This window comes from Pleurodeles waltl, chromosome 8, assembly GCF_031143425.1.
Source record: "Pleurodeles waltl isolate 20211129_DDA chromosome 8, aPleWal1.hap1.20221129, whole genome shotgun sequence".
Taxonomy (NCBI): domain Eukaryota; kingdom Metazoa; phylum Chordata; class Amphibia; order Caudata; family Salamandridae; genus Pleurodeles; species Pleurodeles waltl.
This window is the reverse complement of record NC_090447.1, coordinates 526698728-526724411: the sequence shown is the minus strand read 5'-3', so window position 1 is coordinate 526724411 and position 25684 is coordinate 526698728. Positions and strand designations below refer to the sequence as shown.

The window sequence follows — 25684 nt, the reverse complement described above, 5'->3', positions numbered from 1 at the left end:
GCACAGGTTTGGGGAGGAGGGGCTAGCTGAGTTGTTGTAGCCACATGGGAGGATGAGTCAGGGGTGTCTAGGTTGGGCTGCTGGAAGTGGACTGGCCAGTCGCCCCTGATGGCCCAGGCAATTTGTCATCCACCAGAAATCCACTGGGGCCTTCATCCTGGGGAGGGCTGTCTGACCCTGGCATCCTCTGCTGGATGGCAGTAGCTGGGTTAGCTGTGGATGGAAAGGGTGAGAGTTATTGCATGGAAATGTCATTGTAGTGTCATTGTGTGCCGCTTGCAGTGGGTGGAATCGTTACCCAGGGATGGCAATGACATTTGCAGCAATGATGACACTGCATGGTAAATGGCCTTTAGGCCATGCTTGTCATATCAATTGTAGTTTTGGGTTTGCTGTTTGTCATTGCTGTATTTTGGCATTGGTAGTGAGGTGGTGTTGGCTAGCAGTCTGGATGGGCTGAGGGATGAATGTCCATGCAGGTGCATCATTGTGAGGTGTGAGTGTGACTCGGATCAGGCATGCCTAGTGATGGATTGTGGGAGTGGTAGTTGAGGAGATAGTAAAGGTTTAGCATGCATTGTGCGGGGTGGGTGGGTGGATGGTGGGAGAGGGGTGGTGTGGCATGCAGAGTAGGAGGGTTGGGTGATAGTGGGGGTGCATTCTTGTGGTTTGTGATATGATGGGGAGTGGTAGGCGCTTGGGAGGCATGCAGGACTGAAGTGGTTAGTGCTCAGGGGGGATGCAGGTTCCTTACCAGTATTAATCCCTCCAATGATTCCTGTCAGGCCATCAGGATGCATGATGTCCAAGACCTTCTCCTTCCAGGTTGTCAGGTCAAGGGGATGAGGTGGGGGTCCACCACCAGTCTTGTTGAGGGCGATGTTGTGCCTGGACACCATAGAACGGGCCTTCCCCTTGAGGTCATTCCACCTCTTTCTGATGTCCTCCCTTGTGTGGGGCCTACTGCGTTCAACCTGTCGATGATCCTCTGCCATAGCTCGGTTTTTCTGGCCTTTGATGTTCGCTGGACTTGTGCTCCTATCAGTTGTGGCTCCACTCTGATGATCTTGTCCAACATGACCCGCAACTCATTGTTGGTAAAGCGTGGGTAGTTGTGGTGTGACATGTTGTGGGGGTGTGTGCTATGCGTGTGAGGTGCAGTGCGGGCGGCTGATTGTTGTGGGGATGCGTGCAACGTGTGAATTATTGCTTAATGTGCAGTGGTTTGTGGGTCGTATATCTCTGGCTTGTTGTGATATTCACAAGGGTTTGCGGGGGTGTGTATTATAGTGCGGTAAACATGTATGTGTGTGGTGTGTGTATATGTTTCAGTGTGAGGTATTCGAGCTGCCCAATCTGATGTTGCCTTCTTTTGGAGGTGATTTTTGAGCCCGCCACAGGGCGCACCACCATTGGTTTCCTGGCATGCATGTTCTGCTTTGCTGATTTGTAACTCAGAATATGGCAGCCGGAATGGTGTCGGCGTGGCGGGCCAGGCAGATGGACAGTTGCTCTTTCGCCGTCAGTGGCACTGGCAGTGTTAGATTTCTGGCTGTGTTTCGTCGGCTTGGTGTTTGTGACTCGTCATACCGTGGCCACTCTACTGCCAACACTGGCTGGATGGTGGTGGGATTTTGCATGGCAGTCTTGCCCGAAGAACCCCAAACTCGTAATGAGGGCCAGAGTGTCATTCAGAAGCTGTAATCACCTTGCCTTGCTGAAATAAATCTCAGACTATGATTGATACAGACATGTTAAAGTCAATACGGCGAACACTGAAAGGAGAAAAGCCTCTTAGACTGTTACTAAAGATAATGTTCCTATGCAGTTCACAACTGAGATATGGGGAGACATATTCCTAATGAGCGGGTTAGATTATGCTTAGTTAGAGTGTCTCATGAAGGGATTGATTCTGCTCATGTTGGCTTCAGTACTGCCATATCAATGATACAGCAGTGACACTGGTGGCCATACTTCTCAAAGCTTTAGAAAAAATATGTGAAGTATTACAACATCTGTCAACCAAAAAACATTCAGCTGTATTAAAATCAGCACTGACTTCCCTTATTGTCTCTAACAAACCCTTCAGAGTAATTAATCTTCCTCAACTGTGTCAATCAATTACTGAATGTCAAGCAATAAGAGTCCATTGTAGTTGTGTTTAATTCATGATCTAGATTCCTTTGGACTTGGCTACAAAAAACTAGCATTGCTTGAGTGTTCGTAAAAGACTTGCAGAGACTAGCAACAATGGGATATACTAAAATGTGGTACATGGAATGCTTGAATTAATTACAGTCACTGATATTTACTCAGGGTGCATTCAAATCCATTGTTATTTTGTACGAATTGCTACCTCAGTTTGGATCCAGCCATATGCAAATCAGTCTTGACCCTGCTCCAAGAGGAACCGTCCAGCCTGAACTGCCAAGCCAGGCCCTCCCTAAACCACAACACAAGCAACCCAAGATGGGTTTCACCCTTATTAGGGCTCATCAATTGGGCATGGTTTAGTTCTAGTGTGCAGTGTGCACGGGACCAACATCTGGGCATACCTGTCCACCTTAGGGCATCACGCTGAAGTATACAAAATAGTGATGACTGGAAGCAGATGTGCAGAATGAACATATAATTTAACTATATTTAATTCAGATGAAGTAGCCTTGTGGCCAATAGATACTGATAAATGTACGCACAGATGTCTGTCTGAAGCAACTGGTCTAGTAGCAAACAGACCAGGCCACCGATATTACATATTTTGACTGGGAATATATACAGTGTTGGCAAATTGTGCCAATGGTTGTTGTCTCATTGCAGTTTAAATGCTTTGAAAAAAGCACCGGTAAAAGCTTAGCAAAGGCATGAATTTAAGTAATTGTTTTCTATTAGCCGCATCCCCTAAAAATTTAAAGATTTATATATACCCTAATATATGCTGCTATAAAAGGAAATCAGACAAACTCTGAAAGAGAAGCCTCAGAAAGAATTACAGAAACTGACAAAGAAATAATGCAGAGTACATTTAAAATGATTGAATAAGGTTTCCAAAGACTCCCAAAGCTTGCATAGACAATCTGAACCATTACTTCTTCCACGCTTAGAGGCAGATTTACAAGAAAGTAGTCCGATGCGCCACATTTCTTGCGTCCCCCTACCAGCACCTAATGGCATCAGGGTTGCGGCATATTTATAATAAGGTGCACCGTGGCGGTCGTTAGCACAATAGAGTCAACATTTTGATGCTATTGTGGCGCTTTTCTGCACTAGCATAAAAAATGTTGAGGCTAGTGCAACAAAGCACAGGGAGGCCCATAGGTAAATATGGGTGCGTCATTTTAACCCTGCCTTGAGCAGGCGTTAAAATTGATGAAAAAAAATGGTGCAGTGAAATCTTGTAAATTTCACTGTCATTTTTGTGGGTCTCCCGTGGGAACGCCCCCCCTTGCATACATTGTGCCTGGCGCTATGCATAATGTGGCGCAAGGGGTCACAAATTGGTGCAATACATGCATTGCGCCACTTTGTAAATATGGCGTACTTAGTGCCACCTTAGCGTAACAACAATGAATCTAAGGCAAAGCTAAGAGGCGCTAGGGGCTTGTAAATCTGACCCTGAAAGAATATTTGAATCTTTTGAAATAAGGGCAGGCTCAGATGTGGACAAAACACAATTGAATTGGGCATCATGAACTCTGAAAACTAATAAAGTGCCATAGCAGTTCATAAATGAATTAGCTGTGTTTTCGCCCTATATTTTGCCCTCAAAACAGATAACGATCTCCAAAAAGGAGACCTCGTACAATCTTTTATCAGTAGAGGAGATTCTGAGAGCACTCCATTCTTTGTAGTGGAAAGTTCACATCTTATGTGAGTTCTGCGGGGTAATCTCCTTGCCAATCACTGCTTTTCATTATAATAATTGTGGATAGCAGAGATCTCCCTATAGTAACGTATAGGTAATTGTAAAACAGTTTATTAAACTTGAAAAACAAATAGTACTAATATTTTATATAAAGTATTAATGTAAATTAAGTTCAAATTATTTTTCTGAAGAGTTAATTAAAAAACCTACTTATCAAAAGTAAACAAGTTATAGTTTTTTATTATAAATTAAAAATTACTAACAGTGACATAAAAAATTATTCAAAACTAATGTAATTATAGTTTAATAGGATATTTTGTGACAATAATTTTAACATTCAAAAAAGGTTATTAAAATATTTAAAAATAAAATAATAAATGTTTTTTTTGTACTATTATGTAATATTAAAATTGCATTTACTTATATTTTTCCCTAATTTTAAAATGCAATTTATTCTAACATTATTTCCTATGGGGTTTGATTTTAAGAGCCTACGTCGATTATTTTCTATGGAAGGGTGTTGCAGCATAAGGGCCCTTTTCACAAACTGCAGTTTGTAATACGATTAGTGGTAATAAAATAGCACTACGAAAAAGTACTATAAAATGCTATTTACCAACCTACAACTCTAAATGTTCACCTCTACTTCTCCTAACTTTTCTGTGTCGATATCCATGTGCATGTAAATTTACTACTGAGTTGTAAATATGGGACCTCGGGAGTGGTTGAAAAATGGAGCATACTTAATAAAAAATAGGTGGGGTTTAGGGAGGAAGGATAAGGAGGGACAGATACTCTCCCACAAAAGAGTAAGCCCATCGGTAATCCCAAACTGCACTTCTAAACATACTACAACCAAAAAGAACCCAAAACCGTAGTAAATGCTACTGTACAGCAAGATGAGAACACTCACCCTGTAACAGAGTCTAGTGAAAGCAACCCACATTTCAATCAGTCAACATGCCTGAACATAGTTGAGGCAGTAGCTCAAATCCTTAGAGCAAGAACTCCCTCTGTCTTTCTATTATTGAACGTTCATCAATAACGGATGATTTATCACCTAACAGTTCACTTGAGCTCATTACGGAGCAGGAGGCCTGCAAAGCGAAAGGCTTAATGGCGATCAAAAGTTTCCACCTGTATGACTCTGATGTACAACACATCGAAGTGGATGAAGACGTAGCTCAAATCAATAATATTGGATACCTAAAATTAATAAATACTCATTCAACCACAGCCAACTTAAAGGATATTATATTAACTTCAGCAGCTACTAACATCCTCACCTGTCAGTTTTACAAGTTGGAGCTTCAGGGCCCTATTGTTCATGGGGCACACTGTCCCTGGTTGTTTCCTGGCGTGACTTTCAAAAGGTGTGTTGGAGTGTGACTTTTAAAATTAATATTAACATGAAAAGCTTGCAATATAATGTGTAGTGAAACTGCATAGAAGAACTGAAGGACACGAAGCTGTACTTTTCCAGAAGCTAGAGATATGTGTGTAGCCATAGTAAATTCTTTCTCGACTTGCTCAAGGAGACATTCTTGCCGAATGCAACAGTGTAATTCGGAACAGGTTTAAGGTTGCCTGTACTAAGAGAAGACAATGGAACTACTGACTGGAGCGACAAGTGTAACTTTTCTTACCTGACATTCCACCCGATGAAGACATCGATCAGAGGAGCCAATCAACTGCATGAGAACTGTGTTAGGTGAAAATTCTAGTAAGGTGTGTGACGGATTATTGGACAGAGCTAACAATGCACCAAATATTGCCCAATGGGAAATAGGAGACTTGTTCGACAGCTTTGATATAACGGTGTGACCTGAAGAGAAATCAGCCATTATCGAGCCATTATTGAGCCATTCTTCGTCATTCTTCATCATCCCTTTCCATTCTGAGAGACTTTGCTTTTGGTTGTCTTACACCTTAGACCATCCTCAACTTATCCCTTGTCCATTATGCACTTCTCTTCCTTATGGGGGAAGAGCCTTTTCTTACTATGCCCTACTGAGACTTACCTGTCTGCCCTGGCTGATGGCGAATCGATTGATGTCCTGAGGACGAAGACTGACGCTGCTTGCTGACTCATTCGGATGGGTAACTATTTGATGATGAAATTGTAATTGTCTGTTTGCCTTTTCTTTCTAGGTACCAACTGCTCTTTTGATGGAGGCCATAGTTGGATGTTTTCCAAATTCATGTTGCCAAATTGTTTTGCATGAAGCCCAACATGATGATGCTAATTCGAGGCTAGATAAGGAGTTCCCTAATATTGGATGCAAATAGACAAATGACTGAATTCTTGCTTTGTTGAATAATGTACTAATGATACTCTGCTAAAGTTGATTCATGTTAACATCGTGCTTTATTCTAATGTTCATGATCTATGCTTTGATAAAGTTTTGCCCGAGTTGCCAAGCTATAGTGGTTTTGATGTGCTTGCTATTATTGAGATGAATAAACATGATATTAGATTGTAACTAATAGGGAATAAATATCCTAACTCTTACTAGGTTTGTTGTGGTTATTCATGGCTGAAAGGTCATGGTGCGTCCACTGTATTGATCTATATTAACATTATTGATTACCTTGAGTGATTAGCTATTGTGAATATTGACGAGGTTATTGATCTATTGATTGTAATGCTAATCTGATATCTTGTCCTGGGAAGTCCCCAAACGTGGTCAAAAGGTTCATTGGCCTAGACGTGTCTCCTTGTAAGTTTACTTATCAAGGTTCAGTTCTGGTAGCAGAGGACGGTTTCGGCCCTTTGGGGCCCTAGGACGAGGGACCACTGTTTGAAAATTGTTTTAAAATAATGCAAATTGGAGAGATGATGTGCCCCTGAGTCCCGAATGACTTTCCCGGAATCTCGGAGATTGCTGAAGTGAGTTGGGGTGTGTGCTCGGAGTGTGAGTCATGTAGGGTTTGCGCTTGCACAGCTTATGCATTTCGCAGGTGAATTGTGAGGTTTGTGAGAATTTAAGGCCAGGAAATGTTTTAGTAGGAGTGTGCGTACTCCGCAGTATGAGAGTAGGAAAGTCAGCGAAGTTCATGTGAGTGTGGCGCTTTGTGCTAAAAAATTGTCCACATGGTTGTTGGTGATGTACGGACTCCGGAGTATATTGATGGTTTATGTTGTAATTTGTGCGGTTTAATAAGTCAATCGGGCGTGGTTGACGAGTCGAGTTTGAGTCAAGGGGAATGAATGAAAACTTCGATGGAGATTTGGTGAGTCCTAAAGTGCACTAGGACAACCCATTGACAAGTCAAGAGCAAAATTTGCGAGTCAAATTTTGCTTGCGAATGTGGGATCTGAGAAAGAGAGAGTTGTGGCCGAGGCTAAGCAAAATCTCTGTAAAGTTATGAAGCGATTGTGTTACCCTTCCCTGTAGTAAACCGGCAAATTTGAGTTTTGTTAAGTGCTCGCAATACATTGCATTCGTTTTTGTGTGAGCAGAGAGTGAGGAAGACAAGCCACAAGATTTTGTCAGCCACAGTGTGTGAGTGTGACGTCATTGGAGCTGTGCTGGGGTAGGTCAGTTAGTAAGAAGGGCTGTGCACGGATTGGCAGCCGTCCGTGAGAGGCAATTGGTCGAGAAGGTGGGTGAAGAGAGTTCTGGGAATTAAAGTCATTTCCTGATTCGATTGTTAGAAAATAAAAGATGCAAAAATTGAGTTTTTTCAAGGCTTTAAAGAGCGCTTTGAGGGGAGATGTATACATTACCGCAAGTGTGGGGGAGCCTCCACCGCAAGAGGATACACCGGCTTATGCCGTAATGGAGGAGAGGGGGGTTGCGCCATGTCTTTGGCTAAAGCAATGGTGCAAAATGACAGAGAAAGAAGGGTGTTTGGCGTTTCCGGAGCACAGAACGTTCAATATAAGGATTTTGGAAAATGTGCGGAGGGTGTTAAATGAGCAAAAGCCACCTCCGAGGCCAGCACAGTTTGAGGCGTTAGCAATTTGGGAACTGATGGCAATACTACAGCAGCAACAGAAGTTTGAGAGGAGAATGAGGAAAGCAGAGAAGACACTAGCAAAAGCTAGGTGGGATAGCGCACAGAGTGTTTGGAGGAGAGAAATAGTAGAGGGAGTTAGGGTGTTTCCAGCAATAACTCAGGAAGGCGGAACTCAAGGAGGGAAAGCCACTTGTAAGTCGGATAAGGGTTCTAGCAAAGAAAAGGAGACTAAGAAGTCTTGGGCAGATGATTCAGATGATGGTGAGTTCCTTAATCAGTTGCTACATGATAGACCACCGCCATATGCCTTAGATGATAATAGACCAGGTACTAGTGCAGGTCCTAAATACTTCGACTCAAAACCATGGGACAACAAACACGGTACAGGTAACTACTGTTGCAACACCAGTTCTGATACAGAATAGTGTCAGTGTGTCTACTGCTCCAGAGATGCAGACACAGCTACAGCCACCACAGGTTCAGAGGCTCTACCCTGATGTCCCAGTATTAGAGACTACTATGAATTTGATGGTGCCGTCAGATCCGGCATACACGAGACCAAAGCTAATACAGACTGAGCCAACTTCACTTTTACTGCCTCAGGCACAAGGAACAGATGGTTCCGAATTAAACCTCTGTCACGGGACCGCAGTTAGCTACAGCACCGATAATGAATCAGAATATGGGAGCTAATGCTCCACAGGTTTTGGGAAGCAGGCAGTCGCCAGCCGCCATATCCTTACCTATTACAGTTGGTCCTCCAGTACCATTGTATGCACAGGCGAAGTCTGGTGTATGTGACCAGGGAGTAATGACCCACGAAATGACAGGAGGAGGGTTCGTAGGGAGCTCTCAAGGGGTGACTGCAATGGAACAGACAATAGAGAGATCTAGATCTCTGTTAGACTTCAGTCCGATTGGGGTTCCTCCAGATACCATGAGACAATCAGGGTTGGGACTACTGACTCCGCAGATCTCAAGGACGAATGTACGGCAAACACTGATGATGCAGGCTGGAAATATCTCATTGCAAGGCTGAACTGCGCAACAACTGAATGAATGGTTAGACAAGTTAAATTCACCACAGACTACTCCTGTGACAGCAGAACGGTCTGAGAGAGAGGAGTATCTGAATTTTGTGAGGTTGGGCAAGGAGGCAAATTAACTAGTTGAAGGGAGCATGGGAGTGAACAGGCTAGAGTCATACAGTGAAGCAGAATTGAGGTATCTGTGCTCAAAGATAACTAAAGAAGTGAGTAAGGTGCACCAGAAGTTGGCAAATCTGGCAGATAAATACGGCATAGACTTAGACAATACTAAACATCTGAAGAGGAGTTACAGGTTATATTTTGAGCCTATGGATTTTGAACACATGAGATCTACTGGGATGAAGGCACACCTTAAAGAAATACTGCACAGTGCACAAGTTTGGGGGGCCTATTAGAAGTGGGAAGGCAGATGGGCAAAGAAAAGAGATAAAAGGAAAAGTGACTGCCCGAAAGCAGCAGCAGGTGAAACCAGTGCCAGATACTGGTACAATAAAGATGTTACCAATGAGAGAGACAGCAGGAGGGGTTCTTGTCCATGTACCATGGTCTAGAGGTGACATTCTGTTATTCACAAATGACTTCCCCAGGCTGAGGAAGAAGCCAATAGAGTGGTACCAGCAGACAGATAGGTTTGTGAAGCTTGTGAAGTGTCTTTGGGGAAGACCTGAATACCCTTTTTGAGATTATAGTTCCAGCTGTTTTGTGGCTTGAGTGTAAGAGGAGTGTGGATTGGCCAACCGTGGAACCAACAAGGGATAGAGCCACAGGAGCACCGTCACCTGAGGTGATGAAGTACTACTATAAGGTGATTGAGTTCTAGAAGCAGAAGGTGTCGCCGCAAAATAATGATTGGCAAAAGATTGATCGAACGGCGCAGGAGGCTAAAGAGTTGATACATGCCTACTATGAGAGGTTGTTGAAAGCGTTCAAGCACTACAGTGGTACAGAGGTCATAGAGGCGAAGAACATGAATCACCTTGTGTTCAGGTTTATTGAAGGACTGAGACCCGAGATTAGTCAGATGATTAAGAATCATTTGATCTGTTGGCAAGCGAAGCCAATTGACGAGGTGTTGCAGTATGCGAAATACCGCAGTGACGAAATTGAGTTGAAGCAGAGAAAGTTAAAGGTGAAAGTGATGGTAATGCAAATTAAGGCAGCATAAGCAGGGATGCAAGGAAATGGTTTACAGCAGATGGTGCAACAGCCGCAAGGAAACAGGATGTTTCAGGAGCAAGTGAGAGGCAGAGGTCGAGGAGGTTTTGTGAACCATGGTCCAGCTTTTAATACCGTAGTGTTCAAAATGATGTGCAGGGGATGAAGAAGGTGTTACCTTGTCATGCTTGCGGGGGCGTCGGACATTGGAAGCAGGAGTACCAGATGATGGTGCAGGAGGGTGTTGTTCAACAAAGCAATGATGTCAATGCATTCCAAAATGTTGAAGGACCAAGGGTGAGAGGTCCTAATCCGAACTTTCAGAATAACATGGTTCAGATGCAGGGTCTTCAACCCATGCAGCAAGTGCAGATGCCACGTGTACAACCAATGCAGATGTAGCAAATGCAACAGCAGGTTCCTTTGGTACCTAGACAGCAAATGCAGTTGCTCTTAGCACCAATGGGACAGCAACAGGTGATGCTTCCTCAACAGGTCACAAGTCAAGGAATGAGTCAAAATAACACAGTACAACAGTTCCCATTGCGTGGTGAGAAAGGAATAAACGATGAATGGTCGGATGAGAGCTCAGACAGTGAGGAGTGTAGGCTTGCAGCATTCATAGAGGTAGATCAGAGGGGACCTTACGTGCAGGGGAAAGTGATGGGTCACAAAGTCTCATTCTTGGTTGACACAGGAGCTACACGCTCTACAGTCAGAAGTGCAGAGGTTCCGAAATTGCCCCTTTCAGGACATACAGTCAAGGTAGTAGGAGTGGCGAATCAGCTCTTGACTAACCCGATCACAGATCCGGTTCAGGTTGAGATTGGTACTTTTCAGGGGTTGCACAGGTTTGTAGTTTGTGATTCGAGTCCCGTGTCCCTACTGGGAAGAGACTTACTGTGCAAGACGAGATGTTCTATCACCTGTTCCAATGAGGGAATTGAGGTGCAGACAAACAGTGATGATGAGGGTTATGACGGTCAGATTTCAGAGCCTGAGACGGAGACGACAGATGAAGAATATCTTCTGATTAACTTCTTCCCAATGTTCACAGTGACTGATCTACCAGCAGATTTGCAGGGGACAGTCAGAGAGAAAGTGTGGGACTTGACAGGAAAGGAAGTGGGACTGATAAAAGGAGTAGAACCAGTTAAAGTTAGTGTGAAGATGAATGCTGTGTTCCCCCAGGTACTGTAGTACCACATGGCGCAAGATGTCCTTATACAGGTAGCGCTGTTAATTGCAGACTTTGTGAAGCAAGGAGTCTTGAAAGAAGTGATGAGCAGTCCATGTAATTCACCAATAATGGGACTGAGAAACCCTTGTGGGAAAGTTCGAATTGTCTAAGACTTGAGGAAAATTAACGACATAGTGGTGAAATGTTGTCCAGTGGTGCCAAATCCAGCTTTGATCATGTTTCAGGTTCCATGCGATGCAGAGTGGTTCACAGTAGTAGATTTGTCCCAAGCGTTCTTTTCTGTGCCTCTTCATGAGGACAGCCAATTTCTTTTTAGTTTCAAATTCTTGGACAAGGTCTACAGTTGGTGTCGAATTCCCCAAAGGTTTTTGGAATCGCCTTCCATCTTCAATCAGATACTGAAGAAGGTTTTGGAGTCATTGGAATTACCCTTTCAATCGACTCTAGTGCAGTACATTGATGATTTGTTGATTGCATCCAAAACCAGAGATGACTGCAAATATGATTTGATTGCCTTACTGAACCACTTGGGAAAGAATGGGCATAAGGTGTCTCGAAAGAAGCTGCAGTATTGTCAGAAAGCGGTGAAATACCTAGGTCATCTAATTGAGAAAGGGTCGAGGAAGTTATCCAGGGAAAGAGTGACTGCCTTATTGCAGATGAATCCCCCAACGACACGGAGAGATGTTAGGATGTTCCTGGGAATGGTGGGCTACTGTCGCCAGTGGATCCTGAATTTCTCAGTCATCTCCAAGCCATTGGTGAGACTGACGGTTAAGGATGGGCCAGATGTCCTAACGCTGACAGAGAAAGAAATGAAGGCGTTTATCAAGTTGAGAGAGTGTATGTGCAGGGCTCCAGCTTTAGGTATGCCTGACTACATGAAGCCTTTTGTTCTGTTTAGTCATGAACGTGATGCATGTTCTTTGTCTGTCCTGACACAGGTCCATGGAGGTGTAAACCGACCCGGGTTGTCTGCGTGCAGTAGCAGCAGTTGGTCAAAGCCTCGAACAATGTGAAGGCATAGTGATGGGACATCCTTTAACAGTTATGGTCCCACACTCAGTTGAGATCCTGTAGACTCGTACCAAAACGCAGCTCATGACAAATGCAAGACTGACGAAATATGAAACGATCATATTGCGGTCACCAAATGTAACATTGAAAAGATGTACAGTGCTGAACCCGGCAACTTTGCTTCCAAATGAAAATACAGAAGTTGAGGATGGTGATGATGTAGAACATGATTGTCTTGAGGTAACAGAAATGTGCACAAAACCGAGGCCTGATATCAAAGATACCCAATTGGAAGAAAATGACAAAATTATCTTTATTGATGGCTCATGTTTGAGAGACTCAGTAGGAATGCTGAGAGCCGGATACGCTGTGTGTTCGATCACTGGTATCCTAGAAGCGTCTTTGCTTGAGAGAGTATATTCTGCTCAAGTGGCAGAATTGGTTGCTCTTACTAGAGCTTGCCATGCTGCTGCCGAATTGAGAGTAACTATCTATACTGATAGTAGATACAGATTTGGAATTGTTCATGATTTTGCCCAGCTTTGGTCACAGAGGGGTTTCCTGACCTCTTCTGGTTCTCCAGTGAAAAATGGTGAAAGAATTAAGGAGTTGTTGCACGCGATTCAGTTACCTCATGAAATTGCTGTGGTAAAATGCAGCGCTCATTTGAAATCGCAAGACTTTGTTTCAATGGGAAATGGATATGAGGACCAAGTCGCAAGGTTTTGTGCATTGAACTGTATATCATTCAAGGATCATTAGGAATTGTTACCTGAAACAGAAAATGAGACATGCACAGGTTATGTTTTATGGGTGGTTGACATGTTGGAGGAATTTAAATTGTTGCAGGGACATGCCAGCAAGGATGAGAAATGTTCTTGGGTTAAAATGCAATGTGTACAAAGACCAGATGATTTGTGGGTTTCTGACGATGGGAAAATGGTTTTGCCGAACAGTCTTCTGTCACAGTTTGCAAGGTTTTACCATGGGCAAGCACATAGTGGGAGAGATGCCATGATCAGGCTGTTCAAGATTGACTGGCTTAACCCGAAGTTCAGATAAGCCGCAGAAGTGATTTGTCACAGGTGCATCATCTGTCAGCAGATGAATGCGGGGAAAGGGACAGTGGTAAATTTGAGCCGCATTGGGAGAGCAGGAGGTCCATTTAGCAGAATGCAATTGGATTTTATTGAGATGCCCGTGTGTGGACGATTGAGATATGTGTTGGTGATTGTGTGTATCTTTAGTCACTGGATTGAAGCATACCCTACACGTAGAAACGACTATTGATACCACGTTTCGGGTTTCCGATCTCTTTAGAATCAGATAGGGTAAGTCACTTCAACAATGAGGTGGTTAAGCAACTGTGTGCAGCATTAAACATTGAGCAGAAGTTGCATTGTAGTTACCGCCCTGAAGCCTCAGGATTAGTGGAGCAGATGAATGGTATCCTGAAGTCGAGAATGGCAAAAATGTGTGCAGCTACAAATTTGAAATGGCCTGATGCATTGCCCTTGGTGTTAATGTCAATGAGAAACACGCCCAACAAGAAAACAGGACTGTCTCCTCATGAAATTCTCATGGGCTGAGCTATGAGACTGCCCGCAGTCCCTGCAAATGCTCTTGTGAATATCACAGATGATATGGTGTTGGACTACTGTAAGGGTCTGGCTGGCGTGGTCCGCTCTTTCTCTCACCAGGTGGAAGCCACCACACTGCCACTGATAAATGATCCAGGTCACAACCTGAAAGCTGGTGACTGGGTTGTCATCAAGAAACACATGAGGAAGTTGTCTTTGGAGCCACGTTGGAAGGGGCCATATCAAGTAATAATAATGACTACCACTGCTGTGAAGTGCGCGGGAATTCCAAACTGGATCCATGCCAGTCACACAAAAAAAAGGTGACGTGCCCTACTGATGAGGAAATTGAATTGTCGAAAGTAACAGCAACAGAAAAAGAAGTCTCAGGGCCGGAGAGCAATCAAAGGGGAACTGTGACAGAAGAAGAGCCCATTGAGGATGGCTTAGTCACTCCATTAAGAGACGATGGAGACGAGACCCAGAGGGGTGACGGTGAGCCTATCTCAACTGAGGCGCTAGGAGGACCGAGTAAGAAGGAGGTTCTCCCGGAAGCAGATGAATATGGACAAGAATTTGAGCCCCTGACAGACCCAGAAGGCGAAGGAGTTGAGGCAGAAGAGAATCAGAGTGTCCAGACTCCTCCTGAGCAAATTGCAGGTCAATCGAGAGAAAACACCATAGAGTCAGAGGAGGGTGACGAGCTGCCACAAGGAAGATCAAAGACCAGAGAGACACTGAAAGGAGATAAGTGGCCAGAACTGCGAGTGACTATGGGAAAGGTGGTTGTTGAAGATGCAATAGAAGAGGAGGTAGATGCAAAAAAAAGAGAAGATCTGAGTGAAGGAGAGTTGCAGGGTGATCGCAAGTTGAAAAGAAAGAGAATAGCAAACAGAAGGTACGCAGGTCCTGAATGGGCATATGCAACGTGAGCTGAGTGGCAACAAGAGTTTTTGGCGTTCTGTTTTGATCGATAGGTCCCAGGTCAGTACTTTGGTACCTGAGTCTGGCCAGAGAAAGAGACTGTGTTGATGTGAAAATTGAGCCAAAGAAAACTGAGAAAAGAAACTGATAAATCACCGGATGTGACACTGGTAACCCGAATTCACTTTTGAAAACTGATTTTGACAAGCTGCTAACCGCAATTGACAAGGATCCTGGTAGTGAATGTGAAAGCTGTAAATAATTGCTGAAGAGAGACTTTCGCTTGCTTTAACTTGCTGAAAAAAAAAAGGCTTTAACCATCCTCTGTTGTTTGTTGATTGAACTTATAATACTTAGTTTTCTGATTCTATACAGATCATGGCTAACGTTAGAGATGATAATATGGGAAGTAGGCGTTGTAAATGTTTGGGCGTTGGTTTGGGTGTTGTGTGTGTGATGTTCATCATAGTTCTGATTGTGGGAATGCCATTGGTGGATGAGAGTGAAACTAACAATGCTACAATTCCTGAGACCGCCGCTACACTAACAGCTTGGGAGAGGTTCAAGCAGGACACATGATATTTGCATGAGGGAACTAACGTGAAAGGGAAACTATCAACTCATGTTTTCTATTGCTTGCTGAGTGAATATGCTGACACTATGGATGCAAAAGATTGTTATGTGTGTACAAAGATTCCGGTTTCAGTGCAAGGGGGAGTTACCTATCATAGTTTGCCTCTAACATATGGGATAAGCTGTAGTTTGTTACTAACACGATTCTATAATCAGGAAGAGATTCAATACTTTTATTCAAGTCACGATCTTGTGTTTTCTTATGTGCCTATCATAGAAGGTTTAAATAGTGTAGCTAAATACTATAGCATAAAATCAGTTAAAGGGTTCTTTGAAGCAACATTAACAATTAGTACATCTTATGCACACCGCAATAATTTTACATGTTTGCTTACATCTTTAGAGAAAAGTTTTTTAGATCATACGGAAGATAGAAGGAGGGCATTGAAGGAGAAGTTGGAGAAAGGATTGCAGCAGCGAGCTTTTATTAGTAGTGAGAGTTACAGTGCGGTTAGGGAACAAGGGAAATTAGCTTTAGATGCACTACACGTAGGTAAGCTTTGCATAACGCAACCAAAGTCATATTATGACAATGTGTTTGTGGGAACAAGTGAATGTAAGCATGTGTTTTTGTTTCAGAGTAAATGGACGTTCATGTTAAATGGACAGGATCCAGCGATCCCTGGGATCTATAATATTTGTGGACTTAATGCTTATTACCGTCTTCCAAAGGGATGGTATGGGACATATTATTTGGGGATAGTTTTCCCAAAGATATATAAATTAGAGGACTTGAAAAAGATTCTGAAATTGTCTGAATTACATCGTATTAGACAAAGGAGAGAAACTGCTGCTGGTGTAGTAGGAGATATATTTGGGGCAATAATTCCTTCAGTGGGAGTTATCTTGAACTTCATAAAGATTCAAAAGTTGTCTACTATTGTGGATAACATGCTGACAAATTTTACAGGGGCTATACTCCTGATGGATACTGAACTTGCTGCGGAGAGGGCTATGACTCTTCAAAACAGGCTTGCTTTAGACATTCTTTTAGCAAAAATGGCGGAGTTTGTAAAATGCTTAATGAGCGTCATTGTTTTGCTTACATACCTGATAATAGTAATGATATTAGAAGTATGCTTACTAACCTAACAAGAGATAGTACAGATTTGAAGGAGCTGAAAGAACCTGGAGTTTGGGAAAAGGTTGGAAAGGGACTTGCTAAAGTGGGAAGTTGGTTTAGTAATATTTGGCATGGGATATTGGCAAAAATAATACAGGGAATATTGATTGCTTTAGCTTGCTTATTTGGATTATGGCTGTCATGCAAAATTAGTAAAAGAATAAAATTTAAAATGGCGAAAAACAATAAGAGGAGGGAAGAAAAGAAAAGGGAGAAAATGTTCAGAGCAAAATTAGAAGGGGCAAAGTAGAGGGAAGAAATTGAGATGAGAGAATTCTAGGATGAAAATCGTAAAAGAAAAGGTTTGTGTGATGACAAGAGTCATCAGAGGAGGGATTGTTGGAGTGTGACTTTTAAAATTAATATTAACATGAAAAGCTTGCAATATAATGTGTAATGAAACTGCATAGAAGATGTGTTAATGTAGAAATAATGTACGCATTTGAAATGTGCCCATGGGGAGTGGCCACCAATGTATACGATGATTAATGAAACTGACTAATAATGAATTAACGATGTACTAATGTATGATTTTGTATTAGCATTAAGAGTTATGTATTAGGGTTTTGCCAAGTTAATCACTAGGCCTTAGTTAGCAAGGGTCTGGGCCTAGCTGCCTGGTCTCATATTAACTGTGTTTTCTAACGTGTAATGTGCTGCTTTCCTGAAGGACTCGAAGCTGTACTTTTCCAGAAGCTAGAGATGTGTGTGTAGCCGTAGTAAATTCTTTCTCATGGGACCCGACTTGCTCCAGGAGACATTCTTGCCGAATGCAACAGTGTAATTTGCAACAGGTGCAAGGTCGTCTGGACTGAGAGAAGACAATCGAACTACTGACTGGAGCGACAAGTGTAACTTTTCTTACCTGACATTCCACCCGATGAAGACGTCAATCACAGGAGCCAATCAACTGCATGAGAACTGTGTTAGGTGAAAATTCTAGTAAGGTGTGTGACGGAGTATTGGACAGAGATAACAATGCACCAAATATTGCCCAATGGGAAATAAGAGACTTGTTCGACAGCTTTGATATAACGGTGTGATCCGAAGAGAAATCAGCCATTATCGAGCCATTATTGAGCCATTCTTCGCCATTCTTCATCATCCCTTTCCATTCTGAGAGACTTTGCTTTTGGCTGTCTTATACCTTAGACCATCTGCAACTTATCTCTTGTCCGTTATGCACTTCTCCTCCTTATGAGGAAAGAGCCTTTTCTTACTATGCCCTACTGAGACTTACTTGTCTGCCCTAGCTGATGGCGAATCGACTGATGTCCTGAGGACGAAGACTGACGTTGCTTGCTGACTCATGCGGATGGGTAACTATTTGATGATGAAATGGTAATTGTCTGTTTGCCATTTCTTTCTAGGTACCAACTGCTCTTTTGATAGAGGCCATTGTTAGATGTTTTCCAAATTGATGTTGCCAAATTGTTTTGCATGAAGCCCAACATGCTGATGCTCATTCGAGGCTAGATAAGGAGTTCACTAATATTGTATGCAAATAGACAAATGACTGAATTCTTGCTTTGTTGAATAATGTACTAATGATACTCTGCTAAAGTTGATTCATGTTAACGTTGTGCTTTATTCTAATGTGCATGATCTATGCTTTGATAAAGTTTTGCTCGAGTTGCCAAGTTATAGTGGTTTTGATGTGCTTGCTATTGTTGAGAGGAATAAACATGATATTAGATTGTAACTAATAGGGAATAAATATCCTAACTCTTACTAGATTTGTTGTGGTTATTTGTGAATAGCAATGGACTTACTCTTTTGGGGCGGCTGCACATCCCTCCCTAAATCCTCCTTACTCCTCCCTAAACCCCGTCCTTTAAGTAGTAAGAATGTCCCTTTTTCCTTCCACTCCCCCTGGTCCGTCTCACATTCACTACTGAGTAGTAAACTTACAGGTGTGAAGCTCTCCCCAATACACATGATAGTAGAGATGGAAGTGGAGATTTACAGCTGTAGGTTTGGGAATTGCATTTTGTAGAAAGTAAGTAGCACTACTGTAGTACTAGTTTATGTACTCAAAAATTCAGTTTGTGAATCGAGCCCACAATGTTTATGTATAAATGAATATCTATGGTACTCAAGTTCAAGATATATATATGCATATATGTGCAATCATCTATTTGCTCATATTTTACTTTATTCCTGTGAACATAGGGAAACATCATAATATATTCATTATGTATGTCTCCCTAAAACTGACCTTAAAAGAAATTGGATTGGATCCAAAATATAGTTCGATATTGATGACTGACTGTCCTGCACATAAGGCAGATATAACCCTCACTGAACAAGTGTCAGGTAATGTCATACTCTTCACCATCTTCAATGAACTTGCCAAACCCAAAGCCAGCAACATAGACCCCACACACACAGCCCCATGTGACGCCCTTTCCAACCACTTCCTCCACAAAATCCTGGACATCCACAACAGCTTCATATCACACACACCGACCACACATACCCCTCACTCACCCAACTCAACCCCCACTCAAGACCCCCCCCACCACACTGTCCACATGGACCCCTACCACACACGAAGAAACCGAAAAAAACATGAACTCCATCCACTCCAGTTCCCCCTCCGACCCCTGTCCACACCGCATCTACAACAAAGCTAGCCCTACCATTGCTCCCATACTCTACAACATAATCAACTCCTCTTTCGACTCCGCCACCTACCCAGACCCCTGGAAGCACGTGGAAATTACCGCTCTCCTAACAAAAAAAACAAGCTGACCCGGAGATCCTCTCCAACTACTGCCCCATCTCCCTCCGCCCTTTCCCCGCAGAGAAATTAGTCAACACCCGCCTATCCCACTTCCTCGAAGCAACCAACACCCTTGACCCCTCACAATCTGGGCTCCGCAAGAACCACAGCACAGAAACCGCCCTCATCGCATGCACTGACGACATCAGGACCAAAGTCGACAAAGGCAAGACCGTCGCACTCATCCTCCTAGACCTCTCCGCAGCTTTTGACACCGTCTGCCACCACACACTCCGTACACACCTCCACAACATAGGACTCCGCCACAAAGCCTTAGACTGGCTCACCTCCTTCCTCACCGACCGAACCCAGAGAGTCCACCTTCTGCCCTTCCACTCCAACACTACCAAGATCACCTGCGGAGTCCCCCAAGGGTCCTCCCTCAGCCCCACACTCTTCAACATCTACATGATCCCCCTAGCCAACATCCTCCGAGCACACGGAATCACTATCCTCTCCTTTGCAGATGACACCCAACTCATCCTCTCCCTCACCCGCAACCCCACCACCGCCAAAACCAACCTACACGCCGCTCTCCTAGACACCGCCAACTGGATGACCACTAACCACCTCAAGCTCAACTCAAACAAAACCGAAATCATCATCTTCGGCCCCAACAAAACCACATGGGACGACTCCTGGTGGCCCACCGCCCTAGGCCTGCATCCACCCCCACAACCCACACACGCAACCTCAGCATCATCCTCAACCCCTCCCTCTCCATGACACAGCAAATCAATGCTCTAACCTCCTCCTGCTTCCACACACTCTGCACTCTAAAAAAATCCTTCAAATGGATCCCCCCAGAAACCAGAAAGACAGTCACCCACGCACTCATCAGCAGCAGACTGGACTACGGCAACACCCTCTATGCCGGCACCACACTCAAACTCAAACGCAAACCAGAACACAGCCGCGCACCTCGTCCTTGGCCTCCCCCTCCACGAACGAATCTCACCACACCTCAAATCCCTTCACTGGCTCCCCATAGACAAGAGAATCACATTCAAGATCCTCATCCACGCACACAAATCCCTTCACAACACCGGCCCAACCTACCTCAATGAAAGAGTAAACTTCCACACTCCCACACGCAACCTCAGATCAGCCGACCTCGCCCTTGCCACACTCTCCTGCATCCAGCGCACCACCACAGGAGGCAGGTCTTTCTCCTACCTCGCCCCCAAAACCTGGAACTCCCTCCCCACCGACCTTCGCAAAACCAAAGACTTACTGGTCTTCAGAAAGAACATCAAAACATGGCTGTTTGACCAGTGACTCACCCTGCCCCCCCCCCCGTTTCCCCCTCCAGCGCCTTGAGACCCTCACGGGTGAGTAGCGTGCTCTACAATTTTTTTTGATTGATTGATTGATTGATTGATTGATCCTTCAGAAGAGAACTAGACAAAGTTTGCCTATTCCTCCCTATTATTTGCCTGTAGCATAGAACCTCTAGTGTCCTATGTGCTCAGTAAAGCTGGGCCTATGTCTCTAGAAAAACTACAACAGCAAGATTCAGAGGTAAAACATTTTTGGTTGCCGTAGGTAATATTTTGAATTCTCTGCTGAACTATATTCAGGTTGAGGCAGATCTGCTGTGCTTCAGAAGACTTTTAAAAGCCTACTAATTCAATCAATAAAAACAACTGGTCTTTCTTTCTCATAAATTACTGTTAGTGCCACAAAGCTTCAGCTGCTGCCACACTTCAGCAAAAATAACATTGCATAACAATAAAATTACTTTCCCAGGAGGCACACCTGTAGGCAGCACCTGTCTGCAGGGTCTGCTGATGCGCTATGAGGCAGGTGCCAACAATTTGCTCCTCTGCATTGGAACTTGCTTTGAGGCACCGTCCCAGTCAATATAACAACTTAACTCAACTACCCTTAAGGTAAATACATTGTCCGGTCCTTAACAGTGCTGAATGCACAAGAATTTGTCATTCTGTGTATTCCCTACTTCTCAGAATGAGGAATTCTTGCACGGCAGAGTATTCTGCTTGCATTTCGCCTTTTTTTTAAACAATTCGGACAAGCAGATGCAAAACCAGCGGAAACTGGTTTAATTTCCCAAAGCTTTGCATCCTCTTACTATAGAGTTACAAAAAGGGACTTCAATAAGCTCTACAACTAAGGTCTTTTAAAAATGTGGTGACGTACAAAATAAATATAGGAAAATCAGCGACGGTAAGCCTGACGGGACAGAGGACATGCTATTGAAAACCCAGATGCAGTTCCAATGGGCCACAACGTTTGTTGAATATTTAGGAATTTAGATTACACCGCACATTGACTACCTGGGCCAGAGAGCACTCTCTAGTAGCTGATGCAAGCTGAGGGCTGAGAAGATGGACCTCGCACTTTCTAGCGTGGTTCAGAAGCATGGATGCAGTTAAAATGAACATCATTTTTCTGGCCTTGCCAAGTATTGTTGAAAAGTTACTTCTCAAGGCGTACCAAAATCTATTTAGAACGGATTTGGAACTAGAGTCCTTTTAAAAATTACTGTCAATGACTTGAGCTATAAGGAAAGTGAACAGTTCCAAAGTTTAAACTGTACTGCCAATCAGCCGAGCTACCTCTATTGGTCAATTGGTCTCTGAAAAAAACAGGAGACAGAATATGGGTGCATACGGAGCAAGAAATTATGCACTGATTTGTCTGAGTTATAGCATGCCTGCAAAAGTATAGGCAATCACCTGATGTATATCTTATCATCTCAGTCGTATGGTATGGAAGCACTCGGAAACTGTTAGTGGGCTTATTCTTCATGCCACACATCCATCAACTTCAACCTTGACATCACCCCAGAGCTAAGCACAGAGGCTTTTGATAATTGGTGAAATAGAGGTGTAGGATCATAACCTAGATTTTTACCAAGTGCAATGCCAACTCCTTGCACATGTGAACAACAATTTAAAATAGAAGAAGAGAAGAGGTTGTCCTACTGGTAGCTGCAACACTGGTGCTCCTCCTCATCTGTAATTAAGAACAACAAAGGCCCTTCTAGGTTTCATTTACCATATTATTCAAAAACAATTGATGATTGTCAAATAATCTAATCAAACAAACAAATAAATGTAAATACAATGTTAGGCGTCCTATATGATGTGCAATATTCCTTTATATACAAAGTCATTGAGAAACGTAACTTCAAAATATGCAAAAGAATCTACAGTAAGCATTAATGGTGCCCTAGGAGATAAAGTGATCACATGGTGCAAATGGGAACAGTGATAATAGACAATAATGTGGTCATGGAAAAGGCAGTAGAGCATAGGATGGTCGGTCGTAGGGATAATACATTAAGGGCCAGATGTATCAAAGTTTCATTTTGCATAACATAAATAGCTAATTTTAGCTAATCGCTATTTAGGTAATGCAAAATGGAATGTAACAAAATAGCGATTCCTCAATAGCGATTACTTTAAATTTGCAATCGCTATTAGGACATGAGACTCCATTCATTCCTATGGGCCTGAAGGCCCACAGGTTCTAATGGTTTTGCATTTCCTAATTTGCCAATTCCTTTTAGGATTTGGCAAATTAGGAAATGCAAAACCAAGGGTGCTGAAGGCCTAAGGCCCCCTTTGATGCACCGCCCCAAAACAATTGTGCATATGTAAAACGCTTACATGGCACTTTAAAAAATGCATTTGGTTACCACCAACTTGGAGTTGGTGGTAATTGCATTTCCTAAATGCCCAGTTCAAATTTAAGAAATGCTTGAATCATGTGCATAAGGAATCGCAAATAGGAATTCGCTATTTGTGATTTCCCATTTAGGGAATCGCAAATTCGAGTCACAATTTTAGGGAATCTCAAAAAAATTTGATTCCCTAAGATGTGACTGCGATGCCTTTCATACATCGGGAAAGGCTATTTTGCATTTGCAAATGGTGGAATGTACTGATTCGCTCAGTTTGTGAATGCAAAATCCTTTGATACATCTGGCCCTCAATAACTAATCACAGCAATGAATTAATCAATTATTTTGAATCAACAGCTCCTGATTGACCACCTTCTTAATAAACTGTCCTTATGCCCACTACTGTGCACGACGTTTCGACCCTTTGAAGAAACTTTAAAGGGAAACTATCAGGACGAGAATCATTTTGCAGAGCTTAAGGTAGATCCCAATATACTTGTGGGGATTTTCTCTGTCCTTCTTAGATCTAAGCAAAGCTTCTGTGGTTGTCATAGCACCCTCATCTATGAGCAGTAATGGCCAGGGAGAAAACACAATTTGAGAATTTATTTTCCTCCATCTCCAGACCGAAGGGCCTGGTATACCAGTTCAACCTGGTCCTGTTAAATGCACAACAGGCATTTCCTTGGGCATATGTATCAAAATAGAGAAGTATTTCACTCAAGGACTGGGAGACATTTTATAAAGACATGGTTCACAGCACTGTCAATATCCAAAATAAGGACATTCATTACAAACTGCTGTCTTACAGTACTATGTTTGCACAAAGCTACGTCAAATATTTCCTAATATTAGCCCTTTGAAGGGATTTGGACTGGAAGGAAACCCATTGTCAGTTTGGAGGGTTTGCCCTGCGTTGACTCGTCTTTGTAAAGTTCCAGCAGCTATTAAGAATATTCTATTATGCTCTTGCAGTACATGCAGTCTTGCAGTACATGCAGGAATAGGATTGCTGGTACTGTGAAGGCAGGGCATGAGAAGGATGATAGAGGAATGATAGAGCTGTGCTGTGGCTAACCTAGCTACTGCAAGCCTTCAGAAGAAGAAAGATCTTTGCTCCATGACCTAGTGGCATTGGAGACTGTGGAATAATTTGGACGTGAAGTGATGATCTAGCAGGATTAAGGAAGAAAGTGTCAAATATGCAATGAATCCTTTGCTGGATTATATGTTGAAATAGACATGGCTGCCATTCTAATCAAGTACTGGCAAAGCCAACAGGTCTGAGCTTTAGAAGATGTATGCGACTTATTGGCGTTACGAATACTTGATTGCATTGGCTCTGTATTTTTTGTTTGCTTACCTCGAACATGTTGGTATGGGAAAGTAGAAAAAGCTGAAATTGTTGCACCGCGTCACGGCATATGCGGCGCCGATCTCGGGTACAATTCTAAGATGACTGACATGTACACAGAGACGTGACACATTGAGACCGTCTTGTCTGTTTTTGTCCTTTTACTTCACATTTCTAACTTGGCTGACCGTCAAGTCTGGATGATAACCTTAAAAAGTCAATTGAGCACTTAAAGGGGAAACATGCTGTCCAGTAGCACTCGGCAGCAGCGGTGAGCTAAGAAATGAAAAACTGAAAAGAGAATTAAAAATAATAATACTATAAAAATGAATGCGGGACGTCCGTAGGAACATTCATTTGAGCAGGAAAGGGATGTAGGAAAGGGTTGCTGAACTATTTAAACGGAGTAAAGGTCCTCCCAACAAAGAATATACACAGAAAAGCAAAAAATCAATGTCATTGTGAGTGTGTGGACTATTATGAAACTCTTTCACATCTACACAATGCTGTGGGATGATACAAAGGTTTATACCCAACCCTGCCAGCTAATGACTAAAGCCAGTTGAGCTGCAGCAGCCAGTCGCTGAAAGGGCCCGCCCAAGAGCCCCTGTCTGTATGGGTCTGTATGTTGTGTGGTATTTGATGACGTGACCTCTCCCCAGACAGCTAAATCTTTCAATAAATTAGACCTAAAGACTACTTGATAAATGCTGGCTGATGTTTATGACATTTCATATACTTCAGCTCTTCTGGTTTAGCTACAAGACAGGCTTCAAGGCAAAACCAATTCATGCTGCTTTTAGGTAGATTTTCTAAATTCCATCTTTTGCTTTGGACTCCAGACATAAAAAAAAATAAGAGTAGTAGTACTAATTTGCAAACTGGCAATACCTAAGTTAGGGTCTTAATTAACCTAAGGTCATCTTACCTTCTGGAATATAATGAATTTCTTCTGAATAGTTTCCTGAACAGTTACCACCCAATAAAGGTTTTACTCTGAAGGACAGACCTTTACTTAGTGCTTCCTTATCACTCATACGCTTGGATCTCACCTACGAGATAATAAAATACAGGACAATGTGTTATTAGATAACTCAACCATTTGATCTAAATGTTTTTACGAACACACACTGGCAAAACCAAAACATCAGACTTTCATGTGGACAGTCATGCAATCACAGATATGCACATAGTAGTGCTAATGTCGGTGGGTGTGGTTGGCGTAATGGTGGGGTACTGATGTGAGGTGTTGTTGTAATGGTAGTAGTGGAGGCAGTAATGGTGATGTAGTTTAATAATGGTGATAAGTAAAGGTGGTGGTGTTAATGCCTTCCGCCCGAGTTCTCACAAAATATTTGAAAAAGCTCTACTGCAGTAGAACAAAATGCA

General features: G+C 42.9%; 1 protein-coding gene across 4 annotated transcripts in view; it reads right to left on the bottom strand.

Moving 5' to 3' along the window:
* LOC138250108 (interleukin-5 receptor subunit alpha-like) overlaps nucleotides 1–25684 on the bottom strand; it is a 403009-nt gene that overhangs the window by 169256 nt on the left and 208069 nt on the right. For all 4 annotated transcript variants that reach the window (XR_011194888.1, XM_069204551.1, XM_069204550.1 and 1 more), the window contains exon 4: nucleotides 25224–25347. Coding sequence is in view for 3 of the 4 variants with exons in the window: in XM_069204551.1 (XP_069060652.1) it covers nucleotides 25224–25347 (124 nt within the window). In the remaining variant the exon portion in view is untranslated. The remainder of the gene's footprint in view (nucleotides 1–25223; nucleotides 25348–25684) is intronic.